The sequence below is a fragment of the Gorilla gorilla genome, chromosome 16, assembly GCF_029281585.2.
Source record: "Gorilla gorilla gorilla isolate KB3781 chromosome 16, NHGRI_mGorGor1-v2.1_pri, whole genome shotgun sequence".
Lineage (NCBI taxonomy): Eukaryota > Metazoa > Chordata > Mammalia > Primates > Hominidae > Gorilla > Gorilla gorilla.
In genome coordinates this window covers 102698352-102717902 of record NC_073240.2, presented here as the reverse complement: position 1 = coordinate 102717902, position 19551 = coordinate 102698352, and the positions used below count along the sequence as shown (strand labels likewise).

Genomic DNA, 19551 nt, shown 5'->3' with positions numbered 1-19551 from the left:
CCTGTGGCTGGAGAGGGGTCCTGGCCGGTCGTGTACTCTCTGAGACAAGGAGGAGTCAGGGTGGGAGTGTCAGTGTGGTGGTACGGGAGAGACTAAGAGGTCAGCGAGGGTCCAAGCAGAGGGGTGGGGCTGCCTGAACTAGGGCTGGTGCGATGAGGGGAGCGGGTTTGGGAGCCATTAAGAGCCCCCTTTGGGAAGGTTTGGTGGTGGCTTTTACCAAGACAAGGAACGCCTCAGGAGGAAAGGTTTGGGGTGCAGGATGGCGAGGGTGCGCAGTGTTGTTGATGCTGCTCTGGCGTGGTGGAAGTTATGAGCTGACCTAGGGGTCCTGCCAGGAGCCGGTGGATAAAGATGGTGCGGATCCGGCCCAGCCCCTGGAGGACTCAGCCATTATGGGGCCATGTGCTTGGGACCCACTTAGGCGGGAGAGGCTCCCCAGAGATGATGCTGAGCTGAGCCTGGAAGGACCCAGGATTGGTTGGCAGGAAATGAAGAAACAGCCTTCTGGGCCTGTCTTCTCGGTATCTCATGCAGTTCCTGGATACAGCTCAGCTTCTCCCGCAGAGGACTTCAGAACCCACCTCCCCAGTGGCTGTTCAGACCTCTGGAACCAGAACGTCCATCTGGGGCCAAGCCCCCACCCACATGGGGTTGCTCAAGCTACTCAGGTGAAGCTGACATGTACGAAGGTGGCGAGCCATAGATCTGGAGTTCTGAGTTAGGGCAACCCAGCAGTGGCCCCAGGAGGCTCACTTGGATGTGAGAACTGTGGGAAAACCAAGGACCTACCTGGTATGTTTCAGAGTCATTTGTTTATGAACCTTACATAAACACACACACCTGGATATGTATATACACGTGTATATGCACAAATACACACACACACCTGAATACATATGCAGTTGGCTGTCTTTATCCACGGGTTCCACATCTATACATTCAACCAACCTCAGGTCAAAAACATGAAAAAAAAATGTATGGTGGATGTAGAAACTATTTTCTTGTCATTTTTCCTTAAACAGTATAGTATAACAACTATTTCCACAGCATTTACATTGTATTAGGTATTATAAGTAGTCTAAAGATGATTTAAAGTATTGGAGGATGTGTGTAGGTTGTATGCAAATATGATGCCATTTTATATCAGGGACTTGAGCATCTGTGGATTTTGGCATCTGCAGGGTGGCCTGGAACCAGCCCCCCACGGATGCCAAGGCATGACTGTATACATACATACACATCTGTATACAAACACTTGCACATCCATATACATATGCGCACACACACACCGGCATACGTATACACGTGTGTACAACACTCACACATTCTGTACATCCACACATATGCACACACACTCGTATACAGACATAATGGAATAATATGTACGTGAAACATAATATAGGCCTCCCACGATTTCCTTATTGAAATCAAGGGAAGTGCACACATGCTGAGGGTACTGGTTCTCTGGGAAAGAACCTGCCGCAAAGGACAAGGACCAAGGTGCCTGAAATTCCCCATGGTAACTAACAGTCTTAACCGTGCCGAGAGGCAGAAGGTTCAACGGGGAAGAATCCTGACTGTTCATTGACTAAATGAATCTTGAACAGTTTCACTGCTCTGTGCCTCAGTTTCCCCATCAGTCAGATGAGGATGGTCATAACATCTACCCCCTACAGTTGTTATGAAAATCAAGCTTATTAATTCGTCTGAACTCCAAGCTTGCTGCCTGGAATGGGGCGTGTGCCCAGCAAGCGTCAGCTGTTGTCGTGAGCCAGGAGCTCTCGGTAACAGTGAGGATCCCTGGCTGGGGGACAGGTGAAGGGGGGGATTGCCGTTCCCCACTAACTCTGTACCCTTTTGTACCTTCCCTGTTCTGTATCATGTGCACATATTACCTATATTTTTTTAAATGTCAGAGCATCTTGTTAAAGAGGATTATACTACATTCAACTCTCTTCACTGTGAGTTCTTTGATCTCATTCCTTCCAGTGTTCTGGTCAAGAACATTCGGCAAGGTTTGTAATGATGTTCTAATGATGTTATCAGTTTGATCGAGTAATGCATGTAATCGCCTGTCAATGCTGAGTAAAGAAACGTGAGCACCCTGTATTCGGCGGATTGTTTATTTTCTTGAACGGTGCATGAGACGGGCTCTAATGAATTCATTGTGAAGATACCACGGGCACGAAAGAGAACAAGAACGTATTTAAATTTCATGTTATGACATTACAAAGACAGTGCCTTGTGGACTAGCAGTCAGATTCATCGAGGAAGAGCAGATGGAGGTCAGGGGAGGACACGGGGCTGAGCAGGACTGGGACGCAGCCTGGGATGGTGGAGGCAGCGCCTCCCTTCTATAATCGAGGGAAGGAGGAGGAGGCTGCCGGGGCCCTCCGATAGCGGCAGTCCGTGGAAGCCGCCGCTCCTGATTCTAAAGGCGGGCTGCTCGGGCACTGGCTGGAGAAGCGGTGCGTAGTCAATGAGCTGTGAGCCTGGGAGCAGAGCCAGTGCCTGGTGTGGACGCTGTCCGAGGCCACAGCCACGCAGCAGCCACCCAGGACGTCCAGGCTGCTGAGCAGGGAGGAACACCTGCCATCAGGCAAATGCCACATAAAGAAAGAACCTCACTTTCCCTGGAAGATTATTTGGAATTTTGTCTTTAGGCTGCCCCCTTCCTGAGTCCACCCCTGTCCATTTGACCCTGAAGAGGTCCTGAAAGTGTGGCAGTCATCTTAAACCCTACTTGTGTATCTATATGTCATTTAGTATCAAATTTTGTCACTGGCTTGTCTGTGAGCAGAAAGGGGAGCTGCTGGTTTAGGAACTGGGAGCCCCACAGTGTGACATAGTCTTAACCTCCCTGGGCCTCAGTATACTCATCTGTGAAATGGGGACATCTCTGTGGGTCCTTGTCACACCCTAATCTGTGAGTCAGGGCCAGAGGGCAGCCAGGTGTCCTTCATGTTGAACCAGGCCAGTGGCCACATCCCCACAGGTGACCCTGCGTGAGCCTGGGGGCCTCACAGCCTGGCATCCTGTCCCCCTTCCCCATGAAGGCACCCAGAGATGTGAAGGAACAGCCTCCCTCATTGGGGAGGGGCAGGACCTCCTCGTACCTGGGGTGGACCCTGCTGTGGTAGGTCAGATGAGAAGCCTAGAAGGGCTTAGGTGGGTGGGGAGGACGAGAGACAGCAATGGCTGTGTCATAAACGCAGCATCATCCGGGCCGACAAGACTTTCAATGGGCCTGTGTTCCTGGGCAGCTGCTCCTGCCTCCTGCTGTGTCACCTTTGATTCTCTCACTGGTTTTGCCCGTGATGAAAACCTCACACTCCTGACCTGGTGCCTGATGTTGCAAAGGGAGGGCAGAGGGCAGGACCACATGAGTCAGACAGAAGGACGGGGCGTCTTGGAGCATCTGACAAGGAGGTTTATGGAAAAAGCACGTCTCAGAGACTCAATGAGATGCTGAAGGCCTAGGCTTGCAGCCACACCTGTGTTTGTCAGCAGTCACTCCGTGTATGGACCGCCACTTCCCAGCCCTAGAGAACCCTTGCTTGACCTCAGAGACTTTGGTGAACTCCCCAGATACTCTCAGCAGCAAATGCTGTACATCACAGGCTGGCACCCTTTTCTGTTTCAAAGTTCACATATGAACTCTTTTATCCTTGTGGGCTCTAGGGTCTCTGTTGCAACTACTCAGCTCTGCTATTGTAGTAGGAAGGCAGCCATGAACAGTAGGGAAAGGGTGGGTGTGGCTATGTCCCAAGAAAATTTATCAAAAAACGGTAGGTGGATATATACCCAAAAGAATTGAAAGCAGGGACACGAACAGATATTTGTACACAGCAGCATTATTCACAGCAGCCAAGAAGTGGGAGTAATCCACGTGTCCATAAATAGATGAATGAATAAACAAAATGTGAGGTGTGCAGATAACGGAAGATTAGTCAGCCTTAAAAAGGAAGGAAATTCTGACACATGGTCCAACACTGATGAAACTTGAGGACATTATGCTGAATGACATAAGCCAGTCACAGAGGACAAATGTTGTATGATTCCAGCTTCTTCTGCAGCTGGCTTTGCAAGGGCAGCCTTGGCTGGTGTCCCCTTCTCCCCTGCAGTGGGAGCGTCCCTCCCCGGCCCCCCAGCTCTCATGCTAGGCAGGACATAAGTGTCCAAACAGATGGAGTTCTGGCCGCTGCTGCCTCCAGAGGTGGTTGGCCTGGTCAGCATTCTGGGGACTGTCTGTGCCTTTCCTGGATCGTTCGTGGGGAACAGTTCACATCAGCCCAGACCCAGGGGCCTTTGCAAAGGACAGTCATGGCGGCCCCGGGGCAGGGGGCTGGATGGCTTTGGGACTGGCCTTTGAGGGGAAAGGTGGCTTCCCCAAGCCTGGCTTAGCTGGTCAAAGGCCAGGTGCTGCCCTGAATGGCTTCCAGGGCCACCCTGACATGGGCCTGCTAAGGGTCAGCACTGCTGCAATTAGTCTCTTTGCCAGCAAGTTTTATTCAACTCTTAGTTTCTCCATGTCCCTGACTGGGAATTGACTCGAATGCCCAGAGTTAAAAGACCAAAAGTTATGTAACGTCTCCCAGGGATGATGGCAGCTTATGAGCAAACATGTTGATTAAACACTGCGGCAAGTTGAGCCTCCGTGATTGCCTGCGTAGCTAAATAACAGCTCTAGTGTGGGTGAGGAGGAGCCTTTTGACACATGTGGCAGTTAACTTTGTTGAAGAAGTGAGCAAGGTGACTTATCTGTAGGAAGAAAAATAAAAGTGCTTGTGAGCAAAATAGGGCAGAAATAATGAGGTTTATGATGGCAGAAAAATGTGAGAATCAGAATTGCAGAAAACCGTGTATCGAGCACTTACTACCTGCCTGCTGAGTCTCTGCTAGCTCTTTCACACATAAATATCTCGTTCAAATTTTGGAGCAACCCTTCAGGGTGGTGGTTATTAGTCTCATAAGGAAACTGAGAGAGGGTAAGCCCAGGTCACCCAGAGGGAAGGGGTCACATTAGATGCAGACCTGGATTTGGCCAAAAGCTAAAGCATCCCAGACCCAGAGAAGGGAGTGGAGGAGCCCGAGAGAGAATCCCAGCTCCCAGGACCACCAGCATTTGCTGAATGCCCACTAGGTTCTAGACACTCAACTAGGCTCTATATAGGTGATTCCTATTGATTCCTCATGACTATCTTCGTATTTGATGTTCTGTGGTTGTAAGCAACAGAAACACACTGGAGTAAGCTGAAGTAGAAAAGGGAACTCTTTATTTCGAGGACAAAGTGGTGTCTCCTAAACCCAAGAACAGGAGACAGCAAGGCTGCCAGGGTTGCCAGAAAGGAGAACTGAAGGGAAGTAAAGGGGCTGGGAGGCTCTCTCTTGCACTCCTGCCTTATCTTCTTGTGTAAAGATATGAAAATGGCCACTCACAGCATCCAAGTCCCTCCAGGTCTCCACCTGGGCCAGTCAACTCTATTGAGGTCAGACTATAGCAGACTAAATGGCTATGAATGAGGTGGAGGCAGCCAAGGAGTTGTGAGTCGGGTAAGCTTTAGTCCTACTTAACTTTTAAAGGTAAGTACCTTTATCCCCATTTTACACATAAGGAATTGAGATTCCTATGACTCAAATGCCCTTGTCCAAGGTCGTATGGCTAATCTTGGTGGAGGGGTAGGAAGGGTTTGGACCAAATCGATCTGACTCAAAACCCATGTTTGTAATCATCATATAGAACTGCTGTAGAGGACCATTAGTCTTGAATTTACCCTTTAATCAAGCTAGAAAAGAAACCAGGATGGTTTAGCCTGAGAAGATCAACTTGAGGGTCTGTATGATATCCAGTCCATCTTGATTTTAAAATCCTTTTTGGAGGGTGGTGATCAACTAGCCCTTCTCTACAGCCGAGAAGCAGGCCTCCGATAACAATGTCCCCATGCTCGAGCCCGGACAGACGTGAGGACAAGCTGGTGCTACAGCGAGGGCCAGCCCTTCTTGAAGGTCAGGGGCTGGGGCACAGGGCTGCTGTTGGTTCCATCCGGTCCTCAAGCTGAAATCTGTCCTGACAAACTGCCCCTGGCAGAAAATTGGGACACCTCGGGAGTTTAGATGTTCTCATCTGACCCTTTCACAATCCCCAAGCAGATGGATCCATGTGTTTTCTTTGGCTGTCCTGTTGCACTGGAGAGTGAGTGTTCATTCTTCGATATTTCAGTTTACCCATGGGGTGGAGAGGATGGGGTTTGTTTATAAATGAATGTTTCGGTGTAGACCTGACTTGACACCAACTTAGCTACTTCAGGGATTCTTGGCCCTAAACGAACATTCATTTCTGTCTAAAAAACTCGGCCATGATAGTCCAAACTTTAAATGGTGTTAATTTACCGTGAGATGTGATGGAGTTTGTGTCCCATGGGAAATATGACTTAGTGTTATTTATCTAAAAAGGAGTGTCTGAATCCACCTTCATGTTTATAAACACTGCACACATGCCAGAGATATGAGGAGCAGGGTGGTGGAGGGCATGTTTCCTCTGGGAGAATGAGCCCCTCAGATAAGGGGGAGATTCTTGTGGGGTGGAAGATTTTGGAAGCTGTTCGTGAGACTATTAATTGATGGTATTCTGCTTCTTGTCTTGCAGATTGGAAACCTGGAAGATTACTACCATTTTTATCACAGCAAAACCTTTAAAAGATCAACCTTGAGTAGCAGAGGCCCTCACACCTTCCTCAGAATGGACCCCCAGGTATAGAGTGTCCGGATGCCTTCCTAAGGGCTGGAGGGTTTGGGTCTGTGGTCTTAAAAATGGCGGAGTCTGGATTTTAATGTGATTCTGGAGGGACATGAGTTTTCCACGTTCACTTTAAATACAGCCGGACAGGTGTAGCTACATATCAGACCATCTGAACTAAATCACGTGAGTGAGGATCTCTCAGCATTTTAAAATCAACAAAATACAATACTCACAGGAGATACATACGTGAATCTTACCCATGAAACAAAAACTCTGAGCAATTCAAGCAAGTATTTTAATAATGAAATTAGAGATCGGGCAGGTGGATGTTTTTGTGGTTGTCATAACATGTATGTTAACGGTTACTATGAATTTGAAAACTGAGGCAGCAACTATGACGTTTTTTCCTCAAAGATTCACATGATCTTCAGGATTAAAACAAATGTGATTTGAAAGGAGGCTAACATTTAAAATTTTAACATAACCCATATTTGTTGGGTGGTTAATTATACTTCCTTTCTGCATAGATTTGAAATTAATATTTGAGAAATATCAATCAACAGTTATGTGTCAAGATTAAAGATTTAAGATGGCCAAGTGAGCCTCCAGTGAGTTCATTCATTTGGCAGGTATTTTTGGAATACCTTCCATGTGGCTGGCTCTGTCCATAGCAGGGCCCGTGGAGCTGGTGGCGGGGCTGACAGAAAACGAAGCAGGAAATAGAAAAATATGTGATATGTCACAGGGCGATGAGTGCTGAGAAGGAAAATGAAGTTCACGTGAGAAGCAGTAGCAGCCCCAACAAGGAACGGAGGTCATTGGTAAATCATAGTTTTAGGTCACAGAAATCATCTTCTCTTAAAAGTTAACATATGTGCTAGATGTTTGTTTGGGCCGCCTGGCTGCTGCACAATATTATTTCAGCTATTTCCAGAAAATACTTAGAGTAAAGTTTTTATGGAAAAATGGGTTCTTGGTGTTGCCCCAACCCACCTGCGTCAATGACAATCAGGGCTCTTTTTGTATTGACTGAGCAGGGATCTGTTGGAGAGACGTGTTATCTCTGGGCTCTGTATCTGAATTATCCTTCTCTGGGGCATCGCATGGTGAGGGTTTTGATTTGAAGCACATGAGGAAGTGGCCCCCATGGAGCTCACCTATGGACCTGGGCTGTGAAAAGTCAGACTTGTCTTGAATATATTTCTGGATTGGTTTTATAGGTGGATGGATGGATGGATGGATGGATGAATGGATGGATAGATAGATACGGATAAGTCGAATGAGATAGATATGAAACGTTGTGCTAATTCCATTATTCCTTCATAGCAAAGGAAGGAGTTAAGTGTTTACTAAGGGATGACTGTGCCTGGGCACTTTACATGCACCATCTCACCCCATCACATGGGGGTGAGATTACGTCTACTTGTGCTTACACCATGGAACATGAAGGAATGTTTTTCAAAGGGGCCAGTATATTTAATCCTCTAGGAAAAAAGCCAGATTGTAGTTGCTTATTCCCAAAGAGTGGGGCACTTGGGGAAGTGTGGATCAGTAGAAAACTGAGCAGCAGGGGGCCTCTGTGCAGGGTGCATAGGCTGATCCCGGAGGAGGCGTGAGTTCTGTGCGGTTGAGAGACCGTCATCTGTCATCTTGGAGGAAATTCTAAGCTAGGAAAGAGGCCGACGCAGCATCCCTCCACACTTTCACTTTAAGCAAGCACTTGATCTGCCGTGTGAAGAAACATCCTCATTCTTCAACTGAAGTCTTTTGAGTTGTTGAATTGCCACCACGCGGATAGTTACAATGAAAGCAAGCTGTTTGCATGCAGGAAGCCCCTCTCATAAGCATGCTCTGAGAAGAGACGGGGACCGTGGATTTCTCGGTCTTCTTTCCGTGAGGCCTTCCAAGAATTAATAAAGCAGATTCTTAATTGTTAGAACTAAGGCAGAGTCGAAATAGGAGACTTAATCTGTGTTTTGACTACATCCTCTGTTGTTGGTGACTATATTTTAAAACTTTTAAATGTACTCAGGTCGACTGCTCATCCCTTCCTTCCAAAAATATTAGTGGTGCACCTGCTGAGTGCAGGACCCTGTGCCTGAGTAATGCAGAGCTGCCCAGCAGGTCTCTGTTCTTGGTGAAGATGGGGATGGGAGACCCGTGCATGAGCAAGGCAGGCTGAGGCAGCAGAGACAGACTCTGTGGGGGGCTTGAGGGCCACCATACCCTGGACCTGCCTCCTCTCTGCAGCACCTGAGCTGCTTGATTGACCCATTTTAGGTGTGTCAAAAGTCCTATATTCAGTTTGGGTCTGAGGGCAAAGCATTCCCAGGCATTAGTTGTCTCCTCGAAGTCAGCAGAAGGAAGGATAGGATAGAGACTTCCTAGGCAAAGGCTACCATAGCAGATAAATTTTTTCAAATAAAAATCTCCTTTTCACAGAGCTTCTTAATAAGCTCCTGGCAAGGCTGCTATCAATGCATCCTGCCAGTAAAGAAGAAAGGAAGAAAGGTAAACAGCCTGGGCATCCCAGGCCTTCCTGGAACTTTCATAGGATTGGCTGATTGTTTCTCACAGTTCTGATTAAATTGTTAGCCCCAGGGAAAGCACACAGACATCTGAACCGATTATGAATTCAGAATCGCAACTGAAATACCTCTGTTTAAATTTGTCTAGCTTTAATGCAAACCAAATCAATTAGCTGTCAGTCTGACTAATATTTACTCCGCCCAGTCATTACAATTAAACACTTGGTGAAATTAGCTGTTTTATGTAAGTATTTAGTGTTATCTTTTATTGCAGTGCATCGGAACGTTTCCCTACGTTGGCAAAGCATTTTTATGATACCTTCACATCTGGAGAGTTGTGTAATTAATATTATTAACAAAAGGAAAAGATGATTTAATATTATTCAGAGACTTCGGAATGTGAGGCTGCCATTGTGTTCAAATGACCAAACTGGAAATGAATGTTATGGGGCTTAGGATAAAGTTCCATCGAATGCAGACGGTATCTTATTTTAATTAGTTCCAGTCCTTATTGTATAAAAGTGCTTTGATAAGTGATGGAATGCACAGTCCACCCCACGTCACATAAAAGCAGATAGAATGTACATTTGTGAAAGCAAAACAAAACTCAAGGGGGGGTCAGCAGCAGGACTCTGTTAAGCACGTGTGTGCACGCACACTTATTAGGCATCTTCTTCGCCCTGATCCTGTACCGGAATGGTACAGTCATGTTCCTTGCATTCTTAATTACCTTTGCTTGATGTTTTTCTTGCCGTCTTTGAAAAGGGCCGTTTTGCTCAGATTGCTTTGTTACTCAGCCCTGTCCTTGGAGGAACAGCCCAAGTGTTCGCAGTGTGCAGTTATCGGTCGCTGGGTTTTTCCAAGGCTTGTCATTTAAGCAAACTGAAAGCATTTGTTTTTAACTTGTTCTTTTGCCAAAAGTCTGGAGAAGGGTGGATATTACAGAAGCGTCGACCAATCACTGAAACGGCTCACAAATTTTTTTAAAATTACTTGTTCTGATTATGTTCCAAGCTGGCTTATAGTTAGTCGTTGCTGCCTGTGTCTTCCAGACCTAACATTTTAGCATGATGACTTGGGTTCAGCTCTTTTCCTTCCCTACAGATCTCAGCCAGATTGGTGATGGAAATGGAAGGATAAAGATGTTCAGAGGGAGCCTTGGTGGCTCCTTCTAGGGCCGTAGGAGGCTTGGGTTCAATGCTTCATTTCAGTGCTTTAAAGCGTAGAAGTTGCAAAATGATTGCAAGGACCAGAGGAGGCATTCTGTTTTGTAGGATGGGACTTTGCCCCCAGAGTTTAATCAAAGCTCGGGTTTCCTTCCAGCAGTGATGCAATGTTGAAGCAGATCTTTCCATTAACCACAGATGGAATTTTATCTAACAGTTTTGTGTGCTAGAGCAATTCAAAGTGCAAACAAACAGAAAGTTCCTGACGAGAGCACATAGACAGTAAGTGACCACATTGGTCTCAGAGGTTGATGAACTGTGTCACGGGCTGAGGGCAGGGCCAGGCAGCTGCCCAGGGCCCAGCGGATTTGCCCACGTGGGGACGGTGGACTGCTCCCCCATGAGGGTGATCGAATGACAGTGACAAGTTGGCTGTTCACATTTTCAGCACCACCCAGCTGGTTCTAGTGGCATGGCTGCTAGGAATTGGTAAAAAGTTTGAATGTGTAAATTTACCTTAAAAGACAGCATTTTATTCTTTCACAACATGCTCTGCCCTTCTGCTTAGATATCTCAAAGACAATCCAAAGTCAGTATGTCCCAAACCCAGCTCACTGTCTCTGACCCTAGTCTGTCTCAGAGGGAAGCGCTCATCTGCATTCCACTGCAGTGCCAGCAGCCTCTCCTTCCCCCCTACACTTGTTCCACCTCCCGTACAACCCGGCCCTGCCATGTCCTGTGTCTCCTGCCCTAGGCCCAGCTCCTGTCATCTCTTGCCTGCACCACTGCACTGCCCTCCTTGCTGGCCTCATGTGGGCATCCTTGCCCCTGCCAGTCACCTCCCATACTCCTGAGGGATCCTCTGAAATACATGCCTGATGGTGCCACAAAGCTGTATCTGCACCTCCCAAACCCTGCTTTTTCTGGCCTCCTGTGGCCCCCTGAGTCCCGGCCACCACTGGCCTTTAAGGTCCTCCTCGGATGACTTTCGCTCTTTTTCCCTCTGCAGAGCTTTTGCACAGACGGCTCCCCACCTTCCCCTCTGGGCTCCAATATCCCTGCCACCAGGAAGCCTGCTCAGAGGCTGCGGACTTGGCCTGCTCTTCTAGCAGTCGTATGTTTGTATTCTAGGTCTGGCCCTAGAGTAGGAGCACACAGCAGTGTTTGTTGGGAACGATGACTAGTTCAGTTTGTTTGGGATCTGTCAGGGACAGACAGAGTCGGCAGGGGAGCTGCAGGTGGTTCCTGGGGGACCTGGATCGTCAGGCTTGGGAGGGCGTTCAGTATTCCAGAACCAGAGGAGAGGCGATGGGAAGGCGGACTGACGCTGCTGTGCGGATGCCTCAGGAGAGAGGAACTTGGAGTTCAAAGCATGCAAGCCCATCTCTTGCCAATGCAACAGGAGGTTATCGAGGGTCAAGGCCACATATCATTTGCTTTTACTCCCTTACAAGTCCAGCAGCGACCCAGAGAACAGTAGACAATGCTTCCTGAAGCATATCTCAAGTTCCAGAGATGTGGTTCCTATAAGCAAGTTGTGTGTAACATAAGCAACTTCTTTCTATGTAAATACTTTAGAAGTAAATTCTGACCCACCTTGGCTAAATTATGGAAAAATCCTAAATGTAGTTTTCAATTGACAAAGCCGTATCCTGTACTGCTGGAGCTAAAATAACAGAGGTACTGACAGTGACTGCGTGTCAGACACGTTGAGCAGCGTTGGGCTTCATAGTTTGTTAGTCTGCGGGGGCAGTTGTAACAAAGTCCCACAGGATGCGGGGACTTCAACCACAGAACGGTATTGTCTCACACTTAGGAAGGTTGGAAGGCTGAGATTACAGCGTTGGCAGGGTTGGTTTCTTCTGAGGCCTCTTGATCCTCACGTGGTTGTCCCTCTCTGCGAGGTGGCTCTGTCCTAATCTCTTCTCATGGGACACTGGCCAGATTGGATTAGGGTCCCCCGCATCATGACCTCATATTAACGTAATTACCTCTTTAAGGCCCTTATCTCCCATTGCAGTCACGTTCTGAGCTACCCGGGGTTAAGATTTCAACATAAGAATTTAGGGGTTCACAGGTCAGCCCCTAACAATAGGTGAAGCTGGGCTCCAGCTGCCTCTTCTGTTGTCAGTGAGTGGAGGGTGGAGGCGGGTGGCGGGCGGTGGGGAGAGGGGCACCTTCTGTCCCCTTTCAGCAAAATAAGAACTAACTTACAAATGAGTAGCTTTACTTTCCCAAAGAGGTTTCACACACACTGTCCCATTTCCGTCATCAGCAGAGCGAGGACTTCCCTCTCTAGTGACTGTTAAGCAGGGGTCTTCTGGCACCTGTAGTTTAACTTCAATGGAAAGAATTCAAGAAATGGTCTCTACGCTGTTGCAGTTATGGCTGCAGGGGAGGCAGTGGGGAGGGAGCTGGGCTCGCGGCTGCCTGGATGACACGGGAGGTGGTTGGGGGGGAGGCTTTCTAGGCTGAGTTAGAATCTCCTTTATTTTCTGGTTCCTCCTCCCCCTCCTCTACTGTGCGGGCTTACTCACTGGGTTCCCGCTGTGTGATTGCCGTGGCAGCCTGGGGTTTCCCGGCCCCACCCCAAGGTGAGCCAGTGCTGCGCCAGAGGTGGGCCTGGGCATCTCGCCGTGATGGGCTCTCACGAAGCCATGTAATCATCTCTCACTTGTCGCGATGGTCCTCTTGCCCTGCTGGAAGATGACAGCCGCAGGACCAATCCCTCACTCAGGGAGAACTTGGATCTGCTTTCTGCCTCTGTCTAGCTTGGTTCAGTGGTTCTTAGCCATTCGGGGGAATCACAGGCCCCTTTGAAAAGCCGATGGAAGTTGTGGGGCCTCTTGCTCTCCAGAGGGAAAAAGACATCATGCTCCTGCCGGCACCATTTTGCATACGGTTCTGGGGTTTCCGGGACTCGAGCCTGTCCTTCCACTCCTTGAGGGACTGTGGGATCCAGGGCAAGATGGCTCCAGTGTGCTGCATGAATCGTCGCCTGTCAGTGAGAGAAGGGCCACGTTGCACATTATGCAGTGACGGGCACTTGTCGGGGAGTGGGATTTTTCTTTCTTTAAATTCACCAGTCAGGCTTCTCATTGAGCTCTTTAGCTGGTTGGATGTTGGCCCAGCGAGGTGCTCAGAGCAGTCAAGGTTGATGGGAATCAAGATCTAAGTGCCACAGACTGTTGAGTGCACAAGCTCTGAGAGAGGGACCGGTCCCAGCCCCTGCTTTACAGTGTGGAGACGGAGGCCCAGGCAGGGTGCCCACCTCCCACACAGAGAGAATAACAGGTTTACTTTCTACGGTGCCCTGATTGTTCTCTCCTGGAGGAGGCTTTGGAGCTTGGTGGCTCCCGGGTGCTGAGGTGTGGCCTCCGACTCCCTCCCTTGATATGCCCTGGTGGACAGTCAGGTCTGGCTTGCAGTCCCCTTGTTCTTTCACAGTTACAGAATAAAGTAACCTTCACTTTGATGAAACCAGGGAGAAAAGAGAAAAGAAAGAGCTGGCCAAGCTGTCTCCCTTGCTTTGGCTACAACTGTGCAGAACCTGTGTGAACCTGGTGTCCGCAGCCCTGCCGGTGCGTACTTCCAAGAACCTCAGCAGCTTGACTCCCTTGATGCTGTGTGGGACCCCTGGACCGCTGGGGGAGGGTGCCTGTGTATGCCTTTTGTGGCCTTCACTCCATCTCAGAGCAAAGACTGAAGCCCCTCTCCTTTTAGGACTCTCCAGCTCCCAAGAACTTCTAGGGGCCTTCCTGAGCCACAGCAGGGCCCCTCTGAATAGGCACGGGCTTGAAGTTAGGGCAGAAGGACGTGGTGGCTTTGGGTGGACGTGCAAGTGGGAGGGATTTCATGCTCTCTTTGGTGGCACTGGCTCATGAGTGAAAGTTTCAAAACACCCACCCCTGTCGCTTGTCACACCTGGGAATGATATGTCAGCAAGCTTCTGGCCCACCTGTGGCCCACAGGGAAGAAGACAGGGCCAAGGCTGCCCATGGCTGCTCGCTGAAAGGACGCTTGGACAAGGATCACAACTTGGTGGCGTGGACAGCCTGCAGCATGGCAAGCCATTTACTGGAACGCGGGCAGGGCCCCCTCCTGGGTCTCTGCTTGTTTATGTTACCCTTTAGGAACATCTTTAGATTTTACCTCGTCTTATCAACAGAGGGACAGTCAACGGATGCCTCATTTTAACTTGGCTTCTCAAGAAGGAATCTGGAGGAAGCACACACTACAAAAGAAAGTGTTGCTGCGCGCTTGTCTTGAGAAGACGATGAAGTCTTCTTCATGATTAGAACTCCCTGCCCCAGAGCGTAGCTTATCTATAACTGTGCTGCATGTTTAGCAGGAAACATACATTTGGAAAACAGAGAAAAGGATAAAAAGGTCAGAGTGAAGTTCTATCTTCAAAGTATGACGTTAAAGAAATCCTGGCACTTTCTACAGATTTGCAGAGAAAGATGGTTTGTGTTTGGGCTAGAAGTGGCATTTGGCAAACCTTGCCTTTGCCCCAAATCACTTATAGTTGATCTTCCACAAAAAAAAGTCAACAGATGTCATCTAGCAGTCATTTAGTCCTAATCACATTTTCTTTCTTTCTTTCTTTTTTTTTTTTTTTTTTTTTTTTTTTTTTTTTTTTGAGACAGAGTCTCACTCTGTTGCCCAGGCTGGAGTGCAATGGTGCAATCTCTGCTCACTGCAACCTGTGAGGGTTGCTTCCATTCGATGGGAGAGCTGGAGTTTTAGTCGCTTGGTTTGGGGCTGGTGACACACCTCTGACCTCCACAGAGTGTCCAGGTGGCTCCTGGTTTCACCCCGAGGGGGCATTGAAGGCAGAGCTTTGCATCCCAGCTGGGGATGGGAGGGGGAGGCACTTTGGTCCTGGCCGGGAACCAGGTATGTTCATGCTGATCTTCCCAGAACCTAGCGCCAGACACACAGGAAGACTCAGTGCATTTTTGTTGAGTGAGCCACAGAATAAGTGACCCCAGGATGCCTGCTCTCCGGAGACACTGGGGAAGGTGAACCTGGCAAATGGCTTTCTCTTTGTGATGGGTAGGTGGTGGGATCCGGGATCCCCTTGTGCTGTCCTGGAGCTGGGTGAGAAGCAAGGGAGTGACTGGAACCCAGAGGAAGGGACACAGTGGGTGCTGGGAGAATCAGCCTCTGCCACCGCGCTGTCTGCCTGCATCCCGTCTCCACAGAGAAGCCCCCGTGCCTGGTCAGTCATCTGTTGTACAGTGTTCGGTTCCATTGGCCTGACAGCACCTCACTTGCCGTCAGAGACTTATAATGAGCAGGTGTGTTAGCAGAGAGAGGGCTGCCCCTGCGACCACGACAGAGAGAGAGCCCCAAACTGTGCTGCGGGCCCCAGGCTATCACAGTCCCCCTCAGAACTGTGTGCCAGTGTTGTGGGGTTTTGCCCAGAGCCCAGCAAGGGCCAAGGGCCGGGATGCCCAGGCTCTTCCAACCTGCTGAGAAACCCTCTTATGACTTCTGGCTCTACACTTTCCCACATCTCCCAGATGATTAGTGGGGTGTCACCCACTTGGGCTTGGAAGGGCAGAGAGTGCCTCCTCTGACTGGAAGTGTGGTCTGGTGGGCACAGCAATTGGAAGGGGCTGGATGTTGTTAGAATGGAGAGTTCAGGGCCCCTTAGCACAAACAGGGCTCAGCCTGGCAGGAGGGCGGAACATCCCTGGGAGCTTTGGGCTGTGCGGGATCTACATGCCACTGTATTTTGTAATAGCGTGCTTAACAGATTATGAAATATTGTTTGCGGCATCTTAGACCAGGTAAAAAGCCTTCTAGTTCAGGCAGTAATATATGGGAACATTGCAAAATGCCATCAGCCGGTGTTAGGAACAAAATATCTCATTTTATAGTTTTATTTTCTGTGGAAGTATCTGTCAGCGGCCATTATAAATTATCTAGGACTTGGTGCTGAGGATTTTTTAAGTGTGTGACGTGAAACTGATTTTGAGCCCTTTGCAGTGTCTCTAAGGCGCCTGGTCTGCTGGGGTTTTATAGACGAATTACATCGGGGTGGGACAGGCTGGGATGCCTCTCTTCCGGCATTTTGCCCTGTACACCAAGGATGTCTTGGAGGCCATCCCCAGCCCTAAATCTGAGCTGTTTATGCAGGTGCTCAGCTCTCCTTGCTCAGGGTGATGTGGGGAGGCCAAGGCTCAGGGACGAGGAAGAGAAATCTTGTCCCTTTGCTCTTGGGGACCGTTACTCCCTGCCCACTCAGCCTCAGGTAGCTCTGTTCTAGCTTCCAGCATGACCCTGTGTTGCCAGCCTTGGGTCACCTTGGGGCCCTGCCCCCTTCTCTTGTTCCTCCCCTGCCTCTAGCTGCCTCCTCCAGGCAGCCTGCTCTGTTTGGAACTCACATCATCCTCTGATTGGTGGGATCCCCTGAATGTAGTGCAGACTCCTCGAGAGCACGGCCCTGGTGCCCATCCTTATCCCACCCATGTCAGGCCCCAGAGCCAGGCTGAACCCCAGCTTTGAGCATTATTCAATCAGGTGGAGCTGCCGTGGTAAGACCAAAGAAAACATTCCCACTCAGGGTCCAAGAAGTCTTTACCCCAAGATCCTTTTAAAATAAAAAGTTTTTCCAGCTTGAAAAGAATGTGTACACAGGATGATAAGAGCAGGTGTGCTCCAGGCACTGGTCTGAGGGCTTTATATGTGTTGTTTCTTATATCAACCCTGTGGCAACCCATGGCTGTCCCCACTGTGTGTGTGGACACCACCCTGAGGCCATGGATGTCCACTGTCAGCTCCAAGTCACACAGCTGGTGAGCGCGGGGCTGGGTTTTATTGCAGGTGGCCTGGTGCCTTGATTCTTGGTCTTAAATATCAGTGATACAGCCTTGTGAACTTTTTTCCTTGATCATGAAAACAAATCATGCTGATTGAAAGACATTTATGACATCCTGAAAGTAATTGTAAAATTTTAAATTAGCAATAATGTCACCACCCAGGAACTGATGCTACTGCTATTTTGCTGTATTCCTTTCTAGATTTTTCTCTGTGCATGTTTTGGTACCATATTGCTGGTGGCTGCCAAATATTCCAATATATGGCTTATCATATTTACTTATGTCCTTACTGTAAAGCAAATTCCAATACCAGTTAACCAAACACTTTCTTCATTCACTGCTTTCCCATGTGTGTATTTCCTTTTTCTTCAGGACAAGGATCACCAGATAATTTATTGGCAATTTCACAAGGCTGGCTTCCTTCCTCCTCTCCCTTTCTCCCTCCCTTCCTTCTTGTCTTTCTGTCTCTCTCTCTCTCTGTCTTTTTTTTTTGACAGGGTCTTTCTGTGTTGCCCAGACTGGAGCACAGTGGTACCATCATGGCTCACTGCAGCCTTGACTTCCCAGGCTCAAGCAATCCTTTCACCTCAGTCTCCTGAGGAGCTGGGACTACAGGCATGTGCCATCATGCCCAGCTAGATTTTTTTTTTTTTTTTTGGAGAAGTGGGGTTTCCCCATGTTGCCCAGGCTGGTCTCAAACTCCTGGGTTCAGGCGATCTTCCTGCCTCGGCCTCCCAACGTGCTGGGATGACAGGCGTGAGCACTTTCTTTCTTTTAGTACAGCAACTTCAAAATCTATCAGAGTGGTGTTATTTCTTCCTCTGTATACACAAACAAGTTCTCATCTTTCAAATGTAGTCACTTTGAAGTGAAAATGTCCCCAGGAACTTACCATCTAAAATATCTACTATGACACAGATATTCACGCACAAGGAAATCTGTAGCACCTGCAGAGAGGCTACATAAAATCAAGAAATCGTTTCTAATATAAACAGTAATTGCATTTCTTCTGGTAGGTGAAATGGCTCCAGCAACAGGAAGTGAAACGAAGGGTGAAGAGACAGGTGCGAAGTGACCCGCGGGCCCTTTACTTCAACGACCCCATTTGGTCCAACATGTGGTACCTGGTGAGTAGGACGGGACCTCTGTCTGCCCCAGGACACTTGCACTGCCAGGTCTCTGAAATGGGTTAATTTCCCTCAACAAAGCTAAATTCAAACAACATCTCCAGACAGACACACTTCACCTTGAGGCTGTAAAACCCCTACTGCAAGGCTGTGCAGTACCGGCTTTCTTGTGGATTTTTTCTGAAACTTTGTGCAGCACACCCTGGGATGGGGGCTCTTTGAGAAGGGAAGTGATTTGATGCAGGCTGTATGACTAAATGGCAAAGCCCAGCCCATGGACAGAGCTCCTGTTGGGAGGCGATGCCCTGGGAAAATGATAGATTGCAGGTGCAGAAAAAGCAAGGGAGCCATCTGCATGATTCTCGATCCGAGTGGGAAAGAGGAGCTCTGCTATGTAAGGCAGGGATAGGTGTTCCCTCCTTATTTACTCGCAAGCCTAAGCGCCTCCCTGTGGGGTGTGCACCGAGTGTCAGTTCTGCATCTGGAATGTCCATGTCGGGGGGACTTTGTGTCTTTTGTGCTTACAGCATTGTGGCGACAAGAACAGTCGCTGCCGGTCGGAAATGAATGTCCAGGCAGCGTGGAAGAGGGGCTACACAGGAAAAAACGTGGTGGTCACCATCCTCGATGATGGCATAGAGAGAAATCACCCTGACCTGGCCCCAAATTATGTAAGTCAATCCTCGGAACTGACATGCAAATATATTCAACTGTGCTGGTCATTAAGTAAATGCAAGTTTAAAAACGGTAAGGTCCCGATCTCCCCCAGCCCCCATTAAGTTAGGCAGTAAAGAAAACTATGCTGGAGAGAATTAGGAAAATGAATATTCTGCTACTTGCTACTGTCAGGGGCAAGGGTTTTGCAGAGGGATTCATCCACATGCTTGCACAGTCACATACACTTTTAGGAATGGAGCCTAAAGAACTAAGAAATGCGTGGAGGCGGATCATCAGTGTACAGATAGTAGCAACATGAACAGTGACAGGGTGACAGTGTGAAAACACGGGCTCCAGGCCCAGAGTACCTGGGTTCCTATCCTGGGTCTGCAAATGATTAGCTCTGAGATCTTGAGTAAGTTACTTAACTTCTCTGTGCCTCATCTGTAAACATTTTACCGTCTGTAAAATGGTTCATAAGAGAACGACTCTCTCCTGGAGTTA

General features: G+C 48.6%; 1 protein-coding gene across 4 annotated transcripts in view; it reads left to right on the top strand.

Moving 5' to 3' along the window:
* The window catches only part of PCSK6 (proprotein convertase subtilisin/kexin type 6), a 190808-nt gene that overhangs the window by 39995 nt on the left and 131262 nt on the right, over positions 1-19551 (top strand). For all 4 annotated transcript variants that reach the window (XM_031002261.3, XM_031002258.3, XM_031002257.3 and 1 more), the window contains exons 2-4: positions 6647-6751; positions 18280-18390; positions 18918-19061. In XM_031002261.3, the coding sequence (XP_030858121.1) occupies positions 6647-6751; positions 18280-18390; positions 18918-19061 (360 nt within the window). The remainder of the gene's footprint in view (positions 1-6646; positions 6752-18279; positions 18391-18917; positions 19062-19551) is intronic.